This window comes from Pristis pectinata, chromosome 20 (genome assembly GCF_009764475.1).
Source record: "Pristis pectinata isolate sPriPec2 chromosome 20, sPriPec2.1.pri, whole genome shotgun sequence".
Classification (NCBI taxonomy): Eukaryota; Metazoa; Chordata; class Chondrichthyes; order Rhinopristiformes; family Pristidae; genus Pristis; species Pristis pectinata.
In genome coordinates this window covers 18138750-18158266 of record NC_067424.1, presented here as the reverse complement: position 1 = coordinate 18158266, position 19517 = coordinate 18138750, and the positions used below count along the sequence as shown (strand labels likewise).

General features: G+C 39.4%; 1 protein-coding gene across 2 annotated transcripts in view; it reads left to right on the top strand.

Moving 5' to 3' along the window:
- Positions 1 to 19517, top strand: part of LOC127580786 (copine-8-like) — a 440180-nt gene that overhangs the window by 239323 nt on the left and 181340 nt on the right. For both annotated transcript variants that reach the window (XM_052034666.1, XM_052034665.1), the window contains exon 10: positions 11897 to 11938. In XM_052034666.1, coding sequence (XP_051890626.1) covers positions 11897 to 11938 — 42 coding nt within the window. The remainder of the gene's footprint in view (positions 1 to 11896; positions 11939 to 19517) is intronic.

The following is a 19517-nucleotide window of genomic DNA, read 5'->3' as shown; positions in this document are numbered from 1 at the left end:
AAAGCAAGGACTTTTGATGTTCAAAGGATACTTAATGAAGACTTGCACTGGAATATCAGTTGAAGTAGTGATGGTCCCAGTAATGGATAGGGTGAAATTGATGAGCAGGATTTGCTGGAAAGGCTGGCTATGTTGAAAGTAGATAAGTCACCTGGTCCAGGTGGTTTGCATCACAGGTTGCTGAGGTCAGTTAGGTGACACTTTGCTTAGCACCCATTTACAAGAACATTTACACTTATATCATATTAATCCCATTTTTTATTCTCCCCACATTCTCATCAACTCTCCCCGGATTCTATTACCCACCTACACACTAGGGTCAATTTACAGTAGCCAATTAATTGATTAACCTGGGAGAAAGTCAGAGCAACCAGAGGAAACCCACGCAGTCACAAGAAGAATGTGCAAATGCTACACAGATAACACCTGAGGTCAGGATCTAATCTAGTGTCTGGCACTAAGAGGCAGTGACTCTACCGGTTGCACCACTGTACCACCCAAAGGTGGATTCTAGAAACAATGATCATGGAAAAAGTGAACAAGAATTTGAAGTGGTTCAAGTTCATTAAGAAGAGCCAGCATGGATTTGTTAAAGTAACCCAACCTAAGATCCACTATTGTAATGGTTAATTTACTGGCTGAGCAGCAAGCCATCTGAACCATAAGTAGATAAGAAATAGAAGCAGTGGTAAACTATACATCCCCTTTGCTCTTGCTCCACCATCTAATAAGATTACAGCTGATCGTCTACCTCATTGCCACCTTCCTGGACTAATTGATCTTCCTTGATTCCCTTAATATTCAAACATTCGATCTTGAATATACTCAGTGAATGAGCAAGGTGGAGAATTCCAAAGGTTCACTCCTCCTTTCTTCTCAACTCGGTCCTGAACAGCTAACACCTTATTTTAAAACTCTGACACCTGGTCCGAGACTCCCAAGCCAGGGGAAACATCATGTTGGCATCCACTCTGTCACATCCCCTAAGAATTTTGTATGCTTCAATGCGATCACCTGTCATTCTACTATCTCTAAGAAAGTACAGCTCCAGTTTGCATAATCTCCTCTCATAGGATAAACCACTCCCCCCCCAACCACCCCCCAATCCCACAAATCAGTCTGTTGAACTTTCACTGCATTCCCTTTGTCACAAGTATATCCTTCCTTATGAAGAAAGACCAACTTGCACCATGTATGATCTTGCCAGGGCCTGACCTAATTTCATTAAGATACTTTTATTCTTCAAATCCTTTGCAGTAAAGGACAATGTGCCAACTACCTTTCCAAATGATTGTTGCACTTGGGCATTAGTTTTCAGTGAACCACGTAAAAGGGCTCCAAGAACCCTCCAATCATAAACATCTCTCATCCTTTAAAAAAAATACACTACTTTTCTATCAAAGTGGATGACCTCAACTTTTCCCATGCCATTGTGCAGCTGTAATGTCTTCATATATATACTTGGCCTCTCCATATCCCCCTGAAATTCCTCTGCAGTCTCCTCACAATCTGTACTGACATCCTGCATTGTGTCGAATTACACTTGATCCCCTCATCCAAACCATTGATATAGAATAAAGAGCTGGGGCTCCAGTACTGACCTCAGTGATACCCTGTTGGTCACAGCCTCCCCACCTGAAAATGACCATTTATTCCAACTCTGCGTCTTGTCTGTAAATCAAACCTCAATGACACCAGTTCGCAAACTTGTGTTCTCTAATTTTGTTTACTAATCTCTTTTGTGGTACCTTGCGAAGACCTTCTAAAATTTGAAATACACCACATCCACTAGTTCCCTACTATAGTTACAACCTCATATAATTTTACCAATTTTGTCAAATATAAGTCTTTCCTTTTCATAAATCTACGTTGACTGCCCAATTCTATTATTATTTTTCAGGTAATCTGCTACCACTTCCTTAATAAATGGCACACTGAGGCAGCAGTTGGAACTACTGCTGTACATCTTCAGTGACCTGTGCTTGATCCTAACGTCAAGTGCTGTCCATGTGGAGTCTGCTCGTTCTCTCTGTGACTCCAGTTTCTCCCCAAATAACAAAGACATCCTGATGGGTTAATTGGCACCTGTGAATTACCCCTAGTGTAGGTGAGTGATAGAGAATCAGGGAGAGTTGATAGGTGTGAAAGGAAAAAAAGTGGAATGGAGGCGGGACTGATAAGAAGACTCTGAGAAATAGCATAGACTTGATAAGCCAAATGGTCTCTTTCTATCATAAGAAAATATGAAATAGATTATAGCATTTTCCATATTACTAATGCCTGGCCAAATGGTCCATAGTTCCCCATTTTTTCTCTCCTAGCTTCCTTTCTGTGAGAATTGTTCTCAGAAAAATGGAAGTTTGGAAAATATTTGTTGAATATCACCATAGCAACTTCTTTTAAACCCTATGGATGCCGATCAAAAGGTTTTGGGGATTTATTGGCTTTCACTGAAATTAATGTCCCTAATATTATGTTTCTACCAATCCTAATTTCTCAGCTCCTCATCCACTCAAGAACTGATGATCTCCATGATTTTCCAGGTATCATTATTGACAGTATGGCAGCAGAGTAGATAAATCACGGGATTAACACTGGAAGGTCTACACCATCAATGGAGAGATGTGTTTAACTACCATCATGACAGCTGGATATTCAAGTGCAAGGAATTAAATAAATCTAATATTTTAAAATGGAAGCAAGTAACAGTAACAAGAGAAAGCGAACTAGTGGCGAGGGCCCCATTTTGACTAAACCTGTCGCATTGTGTTTTCTGCTGTTCTCCACCTACTTAAGTTGTAAAGTTATGCCCCCAAATTGATTACGAATAGGTGATAACAAGTGCACACAATTTTTATCCAAACCTGTAATGGTTGTACATTAAAAAATGCACAATTTATAATTTTGAAGAACTAATGTTTCTCCTATACAGTGCCAGCATATATTTGCACTTGCTTATTTCATCTGAATTTGCATCTTTCTGCGTGGCGTTCAGGCATGATGTTGGCAGCGGTCAGCGCAATGCTCAATGATTAGAGGTCTTTTGGAGTAAACAGTACTCTACCATTGCTCGAATTACTATTTACTGCTATATGAGGCAACTGTCCTTTTGTTTCTTAACATCATGAACCAACTGGAAACTCACTGGCCCTGCCTCCTCTTTTGTGATAGCTTGACAGAAATGAGCTCTTGTCTACACGTGCTCCTGTGCCCCTTTAAGTTGTCAGTTCTATCCTGAACTTGTGTAGATCTATTCAGTTTGAAAGGCTGATGATTAATTGTTGACCCACCAGTGGGGTTGTATGGATGTTACACATGGTCTGACTTTAGGTTAATAGCTAACTGAATCACACATCATCACAACAAAGAAAGCAAATAATACCTTTGAAAGAAAAAAGCCATATAACTTATCAGTTCTTTTATCATTGTAATCTTCTGCACAACCCATTTATTGAATAAAAAGCAAAGATAAAAGTTACATAGCACCTTTTTTTCCAAAGTTCTTTAGGGGAACAGAGTAACGGGGAAGACCACTTTTCCTCTCAAGTCTGTTCTGCTGTGCGGTGAAATCATGGTTGCTCTGTAACCTAATTCCATATTCCTGCTTTTTCCCCATGTCATTTAGTACCTTTGCTTAACTATTGACTAAATGTCAACTATTGTTTTCAGAAGAGAGTTCCATATTTCTACCACCCTCTGCGCGTTTATATAATTTCCTCACTTCATTCCTGCAGTGCCTGGCCGTAGCTTTTAGCCTCTGTACCCTTGTCCAAGACTCCCCAGCCAGCTGAAATGTTTTATCTCTATTTGCCCTAATGGTTTCCTTGAAAGCTTCAATCAAATCAATATTCATCCTTATAAATTGTAGGGAAAGTAGGTTGTTTAGTTTCTCTCCATAATTAATCATTAGGTTCCAGCTATCTTCTTGGTAATATCCACCTTGTACTCCCACCAAGACCAATATGTTCTTTCCAAGGTGTGATGCCCAGAATTGCTCACAGTGTCCCAGGTGTAGTACAAAAAATGGTGTGGCGTAACTTCTAGCCCCACTTTGACCAGACCTCCTGATATGAAGACCAACATTACATTAGCCTTTTTGATTTTGCTCTGAACCCATCCAAAGCATTTTAATAATCTAAGAAACTGGGCCCCAGGTCTCCCTGAACATCCACTGCTTCTAGATTTTCACCATTTAGAAAGTATTCTGTTCATGTTGTTGTTGGTCCAAAATGCATAATCCACAAATAGCCTTGTTGAAATCCTTTTGCTACAGTTTTGCCATTCATTCAATGCATTAATATCTCTTTGTAATCTAATGCTTCCACCAACACTGCTTACCATGCCACCCATATTTGGGTTATTGGCAAATGTGGATACATGAGACTTTCCTTCCCATCATTTAAGACCTAGTTAGTTCCTGATGCAACAGAAATCCTTGTGGGACACTACGTTACATTCTGAAAACTTGAGTGCCTGCCATTATCCCCAATATCTATCTTCCACTTTTCTACCAGTTTCCTATCCAGTTCAATAGTTTGCCTTCATTTCTATGAACCTTAGCTTTTAGCTAACAGTCTCCAAAGAGGGATTTCATCAAATGCCTTTTGAAGGCTCCATAAATAATATCCATTGACATTACCTTGTACATTACTCTTTCCTTTGCTAAGGTCAGGTTCAATGGGCATAACCTACATTTAACAAATTCATGCTCATTAATATAATTCTGTGGATTGCTGTTTGAGTTTTTCACAAGAAAATAGGAACAGGAATAGGCCATCAGGCCCTTCAAGGCTGTCCCACCATTCAAAATGATCAAGGCTGCTCTTTGCTGGCCTCAACTCCTCTTCTGTACCATTCCTCCATACCCCTCAATTCCTCAACCTATCAAATATTTATCCACCTCAACTTTAAATACTTGGTAGTGATCAAACCATCACCCGCCAGGACAGAGAATTCCAGAGATTCACCATCCTCTACAAGAAAAATTTCTACATACCTCAATTTTAAATGACTAGACCCTTGTAGTTATGTCGTCTTGTTCAAGGCTCTCCTGCTAGTGAAAACATCCTAATATCTACCCTGTCAAGTCCCCTTAAGATCTTTGAATAAGGTTATCTCTTATTCTTCTAAACTCCAAGGAATACAAGCCCAGGCTATTTAATCTCTCTTGCTGGAACAACCCTCTCATCCCAGGAATGAACCTGGTAAGCATGCCTCCAATGTTAGTATGTCTTTTTTTGATGGTTAACTGTCAAATCACTTTACTTTTCTGGTGTTCATACACTTTCAGTGTTCACGGTTGCTGAACTTTCCCAAAGTTGAAAGGAAAAGGCAACTGGTTAATCTGTAAGATTTGAATTGCATGTTACAGAGTGAGGAACACTCGTTAAACAAGGCAGAAGGCACAGCAATTTCAGCAAGGGCTTGAGGGAGTGGAAGTACACAAGCTGTTTTTTGAGTAGGCAGCACCAAGCCAACCATCAATCTTCAATAGTGAGTCCTCAGCATATCGCCCAGGGAGCTCTGGGCTACCAGAATCTTTACAGGCTGCCAGCCAGCAAACCCAGACCCTTCAAAATAAATCCCTCGAAGTGTCTAAAACAAAACAAAAACACCTGTGGCAGCTCCTCACCGCCTCAAGCTGCCAACAATAAAGGATTGCTTAATGAAAGAGATGGATACCCTGTACTTGATTTGAGAATTGTGCAGAGTATTCACAGGAATCTCAGGGAAAAGTTGGGCAGTACTTCCTACTGTACAGCTGCCCCTGATCAGTCCACACAGGTTCAAGGTTGCAAAACTAAGTTTGATAAATTGTATTTTTTATATTCTGCTTCTTCTTGTGAATACCAGTTGGGACCCCATAATTCATAAGGTAGCTTCAATTGCCTTGTGCTAGCCGAGATGGTGTTAGCCATTGTCAGTGTTCTTGGAACTGCACTTGTCCAGGCCAGTGGAGAATTCCATTGTGCTCATGACTTGTACCTTGTGGATGATGAAAAAGCTTTGTGATGTCACTCACTACAGTATTCCCAACCTCTTGTAGACTTGGTATTTATATGGCTAATCTAGCTGAGTTTCTGGTCAATGATAAGCCCCAGCATGTTGATGGTAATGCATTGAATAATGTTAAGTGGATAGACTTTCTTCTATTGGAGATAGTAATTGTTTATGAGTAAATATTACTTGCCACTTATCAGCCCATATATAAATTTTATCTCAGCCCTACTGCATGGGCTGTTTACTTGTTGAGGAATTGCAATGGGAACTGAACAAACATTCCCAAGTCTGACCATGAGACAGAAAGAAGATCATTGATGAAGCAGCTGAAGACCATCAGACCTAGTATGCAATTCTGACGTTGTGAGGCTTGGCTGACTTTCTTGAATCTAATCACTGTGCAGCAGATGGGAGTACATTGGGAATGCATTGAGATGCAAGTGGTCATCATTTGACTCACTCACCTCGGTCTCTTTGAACAAGCAGGATTAAAATAGCCTGATGTGTAGGGAAACTACAGCCTTGCTCTGATTTTTTTTTCTAGGAGTTGTCCAAATCCATTTGTTGTAAATAGAAAGCCTTCTGGGCTAGAATGTTTACCTAATGGATCTCCAGCATGAGTACCGTAGCTTGATGTTATCTCCAATGCTACCAGGATAATTGAATGTGTGTGCTGAATAGCTCTTTCCTTTGAAAATTGAGGTTATCCATTCAGTCCTGCGTGTTTCTTTCAAAAAAGGAAGACTTGAACTTATATGCCTTTATGAATGCATAGCCAAAAAAGGTAAGGGTTTATTTACAAGTTTCTAAACTGTTTCAAACTGAAAGTCTTTGAAACTGTTACACTGTTGGGAGGCAGGCACACTGTATGACTCTCCTGTTCAATCAAATCACAGTAAGTATATACACATACAGTAGATACACAGAGAAAAGGATGTTCCATACTTAAAAAGATACATGACATTGCTGCCTTTCAGAACCCCAGAACTTCTCAATACACTTTACAGTTGGTGAAGATCTTTCCTCAGTGTTCATCACTGTAATGTAGGAAACAGGAGTCAATTTATACAAAGCAAGCAAACAACGTGAATATAATTTATATGTGCACTGATGTTGATAGGGATAAATGACGGGATTTTATTTTCCATAAGTACATCAAAAAAGAAAATCTGTTTTGACATAACCTCGAAGAGGTGCACACTGATACACATGCATCATTATTTGAGAACACCATAATGAACATGGTTAAGCACAAATGTATTGTCACTGCTAGTTTCACATAATTACTGTGATAATGGCTTGGAGCCATGGAATTTTTCAGTATAAATTAATTAGTAATGAATAACAAATTTTCAAAATCTACTAAGATTTTAAATGCTTTAAAGTATTAAGCTGCAGGCTTGTGATATGTTTACATTTGAGGTGTGCTATCTACCTTTGAGATAGATGAGACAGACTTAATTTTTTTAAAATTGTATTTTATAAATTACATTTGCTTATATAATTTATACCTTGAGTATGTTCCACATGTGAACTTCTGCAAGAGTTCTGTACAATTGCAGATTCTTAAAAGATTTCAAAGGAATATGTTGGTGGCAGAGTACAATGTGCTGATGTGACCAAGTAGAGTATTTAGCACTGACGATCAGGATGAACTTCTGGTCAAGAACCTGCAGGTGAACTGCCACTCAGCCAAATACTTTGGCAAATCATTTTTAACTTATTGTTGCAGACCCTTAGGGAATTTCATGCCTGTGTTAAAAGTATGAGATAGCATGTTAAGAACCCAGCAAGCCCCATCTACAGACCGACTGGGCTGTATGGTAACAGCCATGAGAAATAGAATTCTTGACTTGTTGGTCAGCGGATAGTCTTCAACAAAGACATCTTGCGCTATAGCTACCTCAGTCAACAACCTGCACATAGTATTGGCACTGTATATGGCGGGCAACATTGCCAATGCACTCAACTGTTCTTGGCGTCCTTTCAGCATCAGCTGTAGTCTCCATTATGTGTGAACCATAGATGCTCAATGCATCAGACTGATAATACTGGTTAGTTTGGTAGCTCTCACATCTACAGTTAAACAAAAGATTGTGTGGCATGGCTCTCGACATCTCTGTACAACTACATTGCTTGATGAACAGGAGATTCTTGAAAGAAACATAAAGTTCTGATTCCTCCCTGACACCAGCAACAATTCTTTAAGGAAGTAGATATTTTAGTGTAACATTGGGGAATTGTTCAGGCACCATTTGAGCTGAAGCCTTGCCTGTCTGTTTAAGTGGACGTAAGGATACTATCATTCTGTTCACAAATGAGTAAGAAATTCTAGTGATCTGGCTACAATTTATCCTTCTATTTCCTAGCCAATTTGCCTCATTTTCTATTGGAGCCCTTGCTGTGTGAAAATTGGTTGGTCCATTCTCCTACAATTCAGTGTTTCAACTACAGTGTGGAAAATAATACTGCAACACTTCACAGAGTTGTAACAATGAACAACAAAAGAATTCAAAGAAGGTGAATATTAAGAGTGTAGGTCCAAAGTTTTATCAAAGTTTAGAAAGGTGAGGGGACGGGACTTTAAAAAATAAGGTAGGTCCAGAATTCAGGCCATGGTAGCTGCAGGCACAGTCATCAAAAACAAGATTATGTAGCTCATCCATACATGAGCATGGGGTTTCAGCCAGGAAATGGTTTTACATAGTTTTTTAGTCTCTTTAGTTTATGAACTATGTTTTTTTCTGGAATAAAACAGATCACTACAGATATTAAATGTCATTTTGCATACCTAAATTATAATTTTTGATTCATGATTATTTTCTGTTCTCTGAATAGTGAAAATGCCAGTCATGCGGAAAGAACAAATTTCCATTGTTACTGCATGCTTTTTCTTTAGACGTGATTGACAGCCCAGATGCTCAGAAATAATTGAATGGAAGTAAAAATGTTGCTCCATAATTTATTGTCACACATACATCTTTCCATTTATTTTTCAATTTTCTTACAAATGCATTCCATCAGGCGAACCTCTGTCCTTGTACATTCCCCTTAAAAATAACCAGCCTGGAGAATCAGCAAGGTTGGGCTGTTTTTAAACCAACGAAAAGATTGTGGATTTTAAGTGCCCATTATACCCAGAATCTGCAATTATTTCCACAAATTTAATAATCATGCTAGAATCAGGCCCTCCCCTGAAACTATCCCAGTCAAATTAATCTTGATGCACTGCCGCTAATTTTGTCCATTTGAAGGCTTTCAAGTGAGTCCCTAGAAGAGTGCAAAGGATGTAGGAGTACGCTTAAGAAATAAATTATGCAGGCAAAAAGAGGCCATGAGATATCCCTGGCAGTTAAGATAATGAAGAATACTAAAAGATTCTGTAAGTACATTAAGGTCAAAAGGGTAACTTTAAGGAATAGTGTAGTAATCCTTGTGTGGAGCCATGGGAAATGGGTGAGGTCTTAAATGAGTACTTCTTGTCTGTATTTACTGTGGAGAAGGACATGGAAGCTAGTGAGTTCAGAGGAGGGATATCCTTGAGCATATCAACATTACAAAGCAGGAGGTGTTGGAGGTTCTGAAATGCATAAAGGTGGATAAACAAGCGTGTCCTGATGGGGATGTTATGGGAAGCAAGGGAAGAAATTGCCAGGGTCCTGGCAGAGTTAATTACAGGTGAGGTACTGGAAGACCAGAGGACAGCCAATGGGGTACCTTTATTCAAGAAGAGCAACAAGGATAAGCAAGATTGGATAGGCTGAGTCTGTTTTCCCAGGAATAAAGAAAGCTGAAATATGATAGAGGTATGTAAAATTATATGAGGCACAGATTTCAGCTGTGATATCACAGATATGAGATCCTGGCTTGGTATGGCAACTGCTCTGCCCAGGACTACAAGAAACTGCAGAGAGTTGTGGACACAGCCCAGCACATCACAGAAACCAGCCTCCCCTCCATGGACTCTGTCTATACCTCTCGCTGCCTTGGTGAAGCAGCTAGCATAATCAAAGACCCCACCCACCTGGGTCATTCTCTCTTCTCTGCTCTCCCATCAGGCAGAAGATACAGGAACCTGAGGGCGCATACCACCAGGCTCAAGGACAGCTTTTATCCCACAGTGATAAGACTATTGAACAGTTCCCTTATACAATGAGATGGACTCTTGACCTCACAATCTATCTTGTTTGACCTTGTACCTTATTGTCAACCTGCAATGCACTTCCCTGTAGCTGTGACACTTTACTCTGTATTCTGTTATTGTTTTTACTCTGTACTACCTCAATGCACTCTGTACTGGCTCAATGCACTGTGTAATGAATTGATCTGTACAAGTTTTTCACTGTACCTCGGTGCAAGTGACAATAATAAACCAATACCAATACGAGATAGGGTAGATAGCCAGTGTCTGTTAACCATGTGATGGCTGTTTAAAACTAGAGGGTATAGGTTTCAGGTGAGAGGGAGGAAGTTTAGATAGGATCTGAGGGGCAAGTTTTCACACAAAGGGTAGTTGTTACCTGGAATGCCAGAGGAATTGGTGGAGGCAGGATCAGTAACAACATTTAAGAGACATCTGGACAGGCACTTGAATGAGTGAGGCATTGAAGAAAATTGAATGAATGCAGGCAGTGGGATTAGTATATATCGACATGATGGTCAGCATGCACATGGTGGGCCAAAAGGCCTATTTCAATACTCAACTCTATGACTCTAAAACTATACTTCCAACTTGTTTGACCTGTTTTTCTCGGAGCTTCTGTCCATGTTTTAAAAGGTTTTGAACATGATAGAGGAAACTTTACTGACATTCTTCTGATCACTTTCCATAAATACATTTGAAGGTCAGCAGAAACCTTGGACACACCTGAAGCTTCTGCCATTCTTTCTCCAGTGTCTCAGGACCAATTGATTCTCGGCACTTATTATAATCTTATTCTTTGACCTTTTAACCTGCTCCCTTTTCAAAGCTGCAATTAAATAATCCTCTCAGCCAATGCACTCAGATTCTGCCCATCAAAGTTTTCCTTCATATTGTGTCTGTTTCTTATGTCAGTCAGCTGAAGTCTGTGGTTATTGACCCTTCAGATATTTATTTCATCTCTCTAAACACTTCATGGTGCCAAATGTCCTTATTAAGTCTCACTTTACACTTTTTTGCTCAGACCTTCTGTTTCTATAGACAATCCAAGTAAGTAATTCCTCCATAATTCTCATCCATATCCTTTACATCCTCCTGAAGTGTGATGTCTAAAACTGGACACATTATTATAAGACTGGTGTGTTATCATAACTTGCTGAATATTGTACTCTCTACATCTGTATATGGAGCTCAGAAACCATTGGCATTATTAACTGCATGGTGAAATTGTCTTCCCACCTTCAAAGATACGTGCACAAACAATCTCGTCTCTTTATTCCAGCTTCCCTCTTATAAGTGTACTTTGAAGATTTTTTTTCCCCATTTGTTCAATGTCTGATTTAAAGCTGGTTTTCCAACTAATTGAAACCCAAATGCTAAAGATTAACCTGACCACACTCTGCATTTTCTTGTATGTAAAATCATATTTGACTTCAGATGATCAAGATATCCCCATAACTTGGCAGTCCTTGAACTGTACTCAACCAGTTTAGAGTTCTCAAAGGATTTTACACTTATCACTGGAGCACACTTCTTTCCTAATTGGGCTCTAACAATTCCACAAGATCTGATTCATGCAACGTAATGCTCACAATTTTAGTGGCTGTGAAAAGAAATCCTAATCACAGAACACAGACAGCTCCTTTTTTCAGAATTCTATGAAGAATATTAACTGTACTAGGTAATCAACTTGAATAATGATCTTATCTCTGGTTTGATATCGAGCATTCATTCACTGCTTTCTTTTCTTTACAGAACGATCAAGGTAGAAGTGTATGACTGGGACAGGGATGGCAGGTAAGGCTTGGACTAATGCATATTTATAATAAGTTACATAAGGAGTCTAATCCACTGGAATGCTATTACATTTTTTGCTGATCAGTTATTCAGCTAAAAAGCCTGGATCTGTTGCATTCTGCATCCTAATTGGCATCTTGTGAGCTCTTGAAAGATCAGATATCATCTGGCATGAAGCAGCTTTTGTGTCAGGCATCAATATGATTACCAAGGATTCTGCAGTGTGTATCTTTTTAATGCACGTTTGCAGATTAACTCCTGCACAATTTGCTGTGACTACTCCTTGTAAAAAGTTCTAATGAAATTTTTGAGCATAATATTTACTGGCAATTAACTTTCTCACACATCTTTTTATTTTGCATTTCTTTGATTATTATGTTTCCATTTGTATTAAACAGTGACAGGAACACAAAGAAGGATATTTTTTCTGTTATGCTGAGTTGTTCCTTTTAATCGGATATGGATGACTATAAGGATGGATTAAAGGCTTAAAGTTGTATCCTGCAGTAGTCAAATATCGTCCAATGCGAAATAGTTCTGGTGTTGCCTGAACCAAGGAGCTGTTACCTTTGGGAAAGAACTCTGCCACTCTCTCTTTGTTCGCCCCATCATTGATGACTATGTCCTTGGCCAGTAACTCCTGGTGCTCCCCATGATCAGCCATGTGACACTTGTTCTCCCTCTGCTTCTGTTGTAGCTGCACATAAATGCCAATGCTGAACAAACTTTTCATCACCCTTCCTGATACCTCCTTCTTTAGCTTGACCTTCTTTAGCTTTCATCAGTGAATCATTTTAGGATATTTTACTATGTTAAAGACAGTATGTGTCCTTCAGAAAACTTTAAAAAATGATAGATGGATAATTTCTCACTTTGCTTGGGTATCGGGGAAGTTTTTTTGTGCGGTTATATTTTCACTTTCAGGGTAGTGAAGAAGGCTTTTGGCACACTGGCCTTCATCAGTCAGGGCATTGAGTATATAAGTTGAGAGGTTATGTTGCAGTTGTACAAGATGCTGGTGAAGCCACACTTGAAGTATTATGTTCAATTTTGGCCACCCTGCTTTGGTGTGAATTTGCCTTTAAATTTGACTGTGTGGTCATGACTTGGTGCACAGGTTATGTGAAAGCAAAAAAACTGTTCCTTTCCCTACCTAATCACTGGCATTTTTACTAACTTTTCTCAGAAGTTAGAATCCTTAGAAGAGTCCTAAATAGAAATGATAAAGTTTAAATTACCAAAAGACATACAAAATTTAATGTAACAATGCTTATTTTGAGTTGAACTAAAACCTCATCACCTTATTATTCAGAAGCTAGCTATTGTCATTAATAAACCTCATCATGAAATGCATTACCCTATTGGCCATGAAATGAAGAAGGCATGTCTGCAGTGAGCAATCCCTCGGAGTTGCTGGTAACCGAGCCATACCTGATACCACAAATTTGTACAAAGATATCACAAAAAAGCAAAATAAGCCTCCAGCTCTTTTAAAATGATTGGTAATGTTTCAGTTTCAGCAATAATGAACTTTGTAATATGAAAGGATGGAAAACAAATGGAAATCACACAACTACAGACTGTTCTGACGAGTTTCTTTCAATCTATTTGTGATTGATTGAGGTTGCCTTTACCTGATGCCCATTGCCATACGTCTGATGGTATTGTTCCCAAGTTGAGGTGAAATCACCATGTTTCACTTTAGGTTAAGAGTATTGCAGAATGCTGTTTCAATTTTCTTCACAGAAACAATAATGTTCTTCAACATTTTGACAAACAATAACATACTTGCTTTTGTGCTGCGAAGGAATTGAGGGCAAGCTGGTCAAATGAATGATGCTGCTTATGTTTTTACTGTTCTGTTTGTGTTTCACTGTTCCACCATCTTGACTGTTGCACTAGATTAGATAGTCAGATTGATTTACAGTTCTCCTACGCAGGTTGGCAGTTCTACTAAAGTCTGACACTGGAGTTAGCGTAACACAATGAGTTAGGCAGTACAGTGTTGCAAGAACTTGGAAACAAGAGGAGAACATATATGGGCTCTTTGCATCATTACATTGTATTGTTTGAACTTAGCAACTTTGATAACACCAGTTTCACCTGATGTAGAATAATGGACCTCTTGAGTTGAAGTAAAGTTAATCTCATCTGATATTAACTGAGCTTGTCTTTAGAAAAGTTGAAGGAGTACACTTGAATATTTGGTCTATATTGCAAAGGATTGTTGTTAGTCTCTGAATTATGCTATCGGACAATATGACATGATGTGATGACTCTAATAAAAGAAAGACATTGGGAGACATGCAATTATTCGTAATAAGGTGCATTTGAGAAGTATATCTGTCTTTTGCAATCAACAGCCAGGTTAATTTAGCCTGGGAACACACCAACCTGAATACGGCAATGTCTTCAAAGCAGAAAAACTTCAAAAGGTACATTTGCCTGAAAATTCGATTGTATAACATTCTTTCTTCTATTGTTATGCAATTGAAAATTATTTTTTCCATGTAATCATTTTGCATCGTTTGACTAGGCTTTTTGTGGTGTAAGTCACGTTTGCGACCTTGACATGATTGCTACAACAGGGTGCGTGGCTGATGTCATCCCCCTTGTAGTGCTACCTTTGGAGCATTACTGGGGAACTTGGATCATACTATCCAGGGGCACCTGTTGTTGAGCACTCATGATTCAAGATGGTATTACTAGTGCAGGGCCAAACTGGAAATCATGTAAGCTAAGTCAAATACTTACCTATATCCTTGCTCCTTTGATGTGATCATCAAACAGTAGGTACTTAGGGCAATGAAAACATAAAATGCTGGAGACACTCAGCAGTTTGAGCAACAGTTGTGGAATGAGAAACAAAGTTAACATTTCAGGTAAAAGACCCTTTGTCGGAACTGAGAAAGTGAGAAAATAAATGAGTTTTACATTGGTACTTGTTATGGTCACAAAATCATACGGCACATCAACAGGCTGTTCAGCCCAATTTATCTGTGCTGGCCATCAAGTACCTGTACTAATCCTATTTTCCAGCACTCGGCCCATAGTATTCTATGCCTCGGTGTCTCAGGTGCTCATCTAAATACTTAAATGTTGTGAGGGTACCTGCCTCCACCACCACCTCAATCAGTGCATTCCAGGTTTTAACTATTCTTTGAGTGAAAAAGTTCTTCCACAAAACCCTTTAAATGTCCTACCCCTTACCTTAAAACTATGTCCTCTGGTTACAACCATCTTTGCTAAGATAAAAGGTTTCTCTATATCTATCCCATCATCGCCACGAATAATTTTTTATGTCTACTCCAAGGGAAACAAATCCAGCTTTTCAAGTCTCTCCTCATAGAACAGGATATTGCCTGGGAAATATTCTGTCCCAGGCAATGTCCTGCTGAATATCTTGTACCTATGTAGGTTTTGAAGCACTACTTTTGTGACTTTAAAATAAGTACATGCATACATCAATATTGAGGTATATTCTTTGTTGATTTAGTCAATTTTTTGCATCTCAGTAGCAAGGCACAAGGTTATGCAATATTTTAAAAGGATAGATTTGTGCTGAGAAAGTCTGTCTGAGCTTGGTGGGAGCTTGTGGGTTGCCATGGAGTTTTATTTGGTGAAGTGGGGGTGCGGTTGTGATCAGGAGTTCAGTCAGTGTACAAGACAAGACAAGACATCCTTATTAGTCACATGTCCATCGAAACACACAGTGCATCTTTTGCGTAGAGTGGTCCTAACCCGTATGTCTTTGGAATGTGGGAGGAAACCAGAGCACCTGGAGGAAACCCACACAGTCATGGGGAGAACATACAAACTCCTTACAGACGGTGCCAGAAGTGAACCCAAGTCTCTAGTGCTGTAATAGCATTACGCTAACCGCTACACTACTGTGCCTGCCCTTAGGAATGGTAGAGGGAAAAAAATAACTGGTAGGAGTTGTCTATAGGCCACCGAATAATAACATTACAGTGGTACAGGCAATAAACCAAGAAATAGATGTAGCAGAGGATGCAGAGAGTCTACAGAGAGATATAGATAGGTTAAGTGAGTGGGCAGTGGTCTGGCAGATGGAGTACAATGTTGGTAAATGCGAGTATACTAAAATATATTGTCAATGATGTGTTGCGAGAATACTTGGTAGCAGTTGGTATACAGCATGCCAGACCAAAGAATATTTACATTTTGGCCCCAAATTTCCAGGCAGCAACAAGCCCCACATGGCCTTTTACCTTTCTCAAAAAAGCCAGTTCAAACCTCACTGGTGAGGCTTTGTACAGAGCCAAGTGTTTCAGACCTCATTGCATTCACGTGGTATGGCCAGAACAAGCCACACCTGCTGATATGCTGATAAAACTTCAGCAGCTGGTGAAACCATGGCCCTTAGTGGTGAATGCCTCTGACATTCATGAGCAATCAAAACACATTAAAAATCTCTTAAACTATTTAATAAAATAAATTAAACTCAAAAAAATCCTTAAATACAATTGAAAACATTTCAACACTAAATTATTTAAAATGTGTTTTGTCTAAAACAGCTGTTCTTTTCCAGTGAAATCAATAGCATGATTACTCCTGTACAAGGTCTAACTTGGAATAGGTTCAGCAGGCACATTCCTCAGCATACATAGTGGGATGGTGGTGCAAGTAGTAGAGCTGCTGCCTCCCATCTCCAGCAAACCAGGTTCGATCCTGACCTCTGGCGCTGTCTGTGTGGAGTTTATACATTCTCCCTGTGACTCCGTGGGTTTGCTCCTGTGAAGTGCCCCTGGTGTCCAGATGAATTGTAAGAATTTGGAGGAAATTGGTGGGAATGTGGGGAGAATTAAATGGGATTAGGATAGGATTATTGCAAAAATGAGTGCTTGATGCTCAGTGTGAATCTGGTGCAATGCACAAGATGCTGGAGGAACTCGGTGGACTAGAGGAACATTTGTATTACTCCCGGGTAGTGTACAATCCGATGGCAAGAACATTGAATTTTCCAACTTCTGATAAACTGCTTCCCCTCTTCTCTTTCCTTCTGATCTTACAGTTCTTCCTACACTCACCCGAAATGTCAATTGTTCATTTCCCTCCACAGATGTAGCCAGATGCTGCCTGAGTTCCTCCAGCACTTTGTGTGTTGCTCCAGATTCCAGCATCTGGAGTCTCGTATCCCCAGTGTGAACCCAGTGAACAGAAGTGCCTGCTTCTGTACTGTATCTTTCTATTGGCTCTAAAATGACAGGAACTTCAGGACTTACATACAGTATATGCATATCTTGACCTTAGTAGAGAGAAATTCTTGCAGCTCCATGCAGAACTGCTGGTATTTCTTGGGACACTGTGAGCAATTAAGTGTCAGCACTACCCTCTCCAATTAAAAATGGTCAGGAATTTCAATTTATTCAAAAGCACCCATAACATTTTTTGTTCATTGCAAGAATTGAACCAATAATGAAAGTCCTTTAGCTCACTTGACCTCATCTTTCCACAGTGCCAGCCTAGCAATCTTCCCATCAGAGCATCTTTGATTAAATGAGCTCAGTGTGATAACCTGCAGTCTACATCTTCACGATTTCAATCATTCTAATCGTTTGAAATGTTCTATTTCAATTTGCTATTTAAGATAGCTCTATTCTTTTGTGAAATACTGATGACAACGGGTAGGGTTAAGATGTGAGAATTTAATCCATGCTGGGCAATCTATTTAGGCTACCAATGAGTATCCTAAAATGTTCAAATTTCTCTACTAATCTTAATTTCTGGGTGCATCAACTATCTCAACATTGCATTGATAGAACAAATAAAAACATAAAACTCCAACATATCCATGTTTAACAATATTTTTCCAAATATCTTAAGCAGAATATTAAAGTATAAGAAATCTGTAGAATATGTAACTAAGTGTAAATAAGTGTAATATCATTTATGATGTGTTTGATTGTGTGTGTAACATTGTGCATATATGCACAAAGATCCTTGAATAAACTATATGCATATTTTAGAGTCTTCTGTTTCCCACGTACTAATCTGCATGTTACTGCAGACTGGAATTGATGGGGACTTGAGCGTTGACTTGGGCACAGGAAGATTGGGTTAAGTCTTGCAAGCGTTAAAGTGGGAACTGTCCAACATGACAGTGCAGTTGTAATCTGGCTACACCAGAAACATTGGAGTCCAAGGTAATTCTTACCTAAAATTGATGGAGATGTTTCTCATAGCAAAAAATATTATCAAAATTGATGGTGAAATGGAGGCCATTCGAAATGAAGCCATGCAAGTATGTCAGAATGCAATCCTATTGCCAGAAATAGGGCCATTTGCACGCACACACACACACACACACACACACACACGCACACACACACGCACACACACACACACACACACACACACACACACACACACACACACACACACACACACACATATATATATATATATATATATATCTTCAGTAGACCTACTGGCATCAGACTACATGTGAAATGTTTCATTTAGTGAGGTCAAAGAGATGCAGCACCCTTTGGAATTGTAGAAAGCCACAAAGGTCAGAATTGGAAACCCAAATTTGGGCAAAGTCTTCAGTAGCTATATAGTGGTGTTAAAGAATTTATCTCAACATGATAATTTTGGTGTCTGAATAAATGGACTCTGCATTACAAAAACAGAAGAGCAAATTCAATCCATTTATTGAACATACAAAATTTGACCTTTCAAATGTATGTAAGATCGTCACATCAGTGGAGGTGGCTTCTAAAAATGATTGCTGGCAGAAAACGTTAGTGTTAATGCGGTGTGTGGTTGTATAGCTGCAGTAAAGGCAGGAGCTCTGACATTAAGCCTAAACTTACTGGAAAAATGAGATAGATGAGAAAAGCTACTGCTGGATATGCCAGTTTCGAGCAGCAAAAATGCTTCAACTGCAAAAAGGAGGGACTCATGGCCTCTATAAAACTAGACCCCTGGTGGCAAGCCAGAATAATGTCAGTCAGATATGGTCTCAGTGTAAGGGGAACATTGTCAAGAGAAGAGGCTTATATAATATTGAAACAGATAAGCTGGCAGAAGAGAGAATTTTAAAATGTTAAGTCTACAGATCACAGCCACCCAGAGCACCAGGGATATTGGAACAATATCGCTGCATTACCTGTTGCAGAGCAATGACCCATGTGATGGGAAAGGAACATCAAAGGGTGTAGGGCCCCTGTTAAAGAAGTGACAGTACCAAATCCCTCCTGGGAGCTACATTACCTACTGCCCATGCACTGAAACTTGCATGGAATTGGGCAATGATAAGTCATATTATGGATAATGTCTGTGAAAAGCTACACTAACAAGGAGTGAGAAGACCCAGAGAGGAAAGGAAGCAGTAGCACCACTCATAAGTTTCCACCCATTCCTGTCAAGTAAACCATTCATATTGGTTACCAACCACAAACCTTCCGATGCCGTGCATGGACTACTTTCCACAGCTTCCACAATAGTGTCCTCAAGAATGCAGAGGTGGCACGCGCTTCTGCCCCAATTTGATTTTGGCATTGAATATTGGTATCGGTTTATTATTGTCACTTGTACCGAGGTACAGTGAAAA